Here is a 1,472-nt window from a genome sequence, read left to right on the forward strand (position 1 = left end):
TGCCGCGTCAGATAGGGAGTTGTACCAGCTTACTGCGTTTGGTTTCCCCGTTTCTTGTGGTTTTAGTGCTTGCGTGTAGTCAACGCAGCCTCCGTCGTTGCTACTTTCGCAGCTTCCGTCACTCTTCAGTGTGCCGATGTGGATAGTATCTTTGCTGCCTGTTGCATGCGAGCGAAGTTGGGCATCAAAGTTGAGTTGCGCTGTCAAGCTTGGTTTCGCAACTTCTGAGCACTTCGCTGTTATTCTTGTGGCATCCGCTGCCGCCGCAGGCCCACCCCATGCCGTGCCGTCGTTGTCCACATTGTTGCCGCAAATATGGCCGTCCTGAGTAGTGCCCCGCGCGCAAGGGCATGTTATGTCGTCCCTAAGTGAGATGCCCGCTTTGGTACCTTCGCAGTCTGTTTTCCGGGTTCCTGTTGGCGCCCACTTGTCCTGCGCTTCGCCGCTTAGGGGCCGTGTTTGCTTTCCCCACAGAGAATCTTGCAGGGCGTCGTTTACGCTTCCTGCGCTGCACCTAGTGTCTGTTTTACTGTTTCTTGGTAATTTTTGTAGACGGCCGCGGCGTCGGCTGCTAGATCGCTTATTGCCGTTTGGGCTCGTTTACCTTGTGCCGTCTCCTGAATGCAGGGGATAACCTTCAGAGTTGTGCCTGCTTCGTGTTTTCCCGCCGTCCTAACTTTTGCACTTTTCCATTTATTATAATCTGGATGGCATGCGATCGGTTGGTTGCTTCCACTGCACTTTGGGGCGGGTGCAGGCTCTGTTGGTTCTTTGCTGGGGAATTTGCTTTGCCACGCGAGTGAACTGGCACTCATGTTCAAGTCCTCAATGGTATCGACATCGGCTCTGTCAAAGGTCACCTTCCCTAGATTTGTCGCCTTTTGTCTTGCTATTTCGACGAGGGTGCACATCGCGCGATACTGCTGTCCGTTTTTTGCGTCGCCAGCTTTGCCTTGAACGTGGCGTTCGAGCGCGCGTACCTGCAGTACGGCTATAAGCAGTACCACGGTTCGCATCGGTAGCTCCATTGCTTCTTGGCTCACTCTTTCAAATCTTTGCAGAGTAGAAAATGTTAGGGAAACTTTGGGGTAGCTGAGACTAAAGAAGAGAAAATAACCTATGCGTTGTGGCTGATTGTTCCGGTGATATGACTTGTATAGCGAGTTTGCTGTAGGACACTTAGGGATCTCTGCTGGAAAAGTTCGGCTCCACGGAGTGCTAACTTCTTTTTTTAATTTCGGCGTGTAAGCTCATATAAGCCTCAGTGCTGCTTTTTTTCTTGCTGTCAAGCGAGAATTTGGATGGACTTCCCTTTCTGTTGGCAACGCTATGTAAACTGCCGAAAATCGTGGTGACTGCAAAGCGAGTGGACACTTTCCACCTATAATTCGATGAAGCCGTTGCCGCTTTGCGTTTTGATAGGTTTTCACAACTTCTTAGCTTTAAACAAATACCCTTCTTTGAACGCATCA

General features: G+C 50.6%; 1 protein-coding gene across 1 annotated transcript; it reads right to left on the reverse strand.

Moving 5' to 3' along the window:
- Positions 1-494: 494 nt before the first annotated feature.
- On the reverse strand, positions 495-1,028 carry TEOVI_000875700 (Trypanosomal VSG domain containing protein, putative; the record flags this gene model as incomplete). Its single annotated transcript, XM_067220317.1, has 1 exon — positions 495-1,028. The coding sequence occupies one exon, from the start codon at positions 1,026-1,028 to the stop codon at positions 495-497; it is 534 nt and encodes a 177-aa protein (XP_067076418.1).
- Between the last annotated feature and the right edge of the window lie 444 nt (positions 1,029-1,472).

The sequence above is a fragment of the Trypanosoma equiperdum genome, assembly GCF_001457755.1.
Source record: "Trypanosoma equiperdum strain OVI genome assembly, contig: ctg_1119, whole genome shotgun sequence".
Classification (NCBI taxonomy): Eukaryota; Euglenozoa; class Kinetoplastea; order Trypanosomatida; family Trypanosomatidae; genus Trypanosoma; species Trypanosoma equiperdum.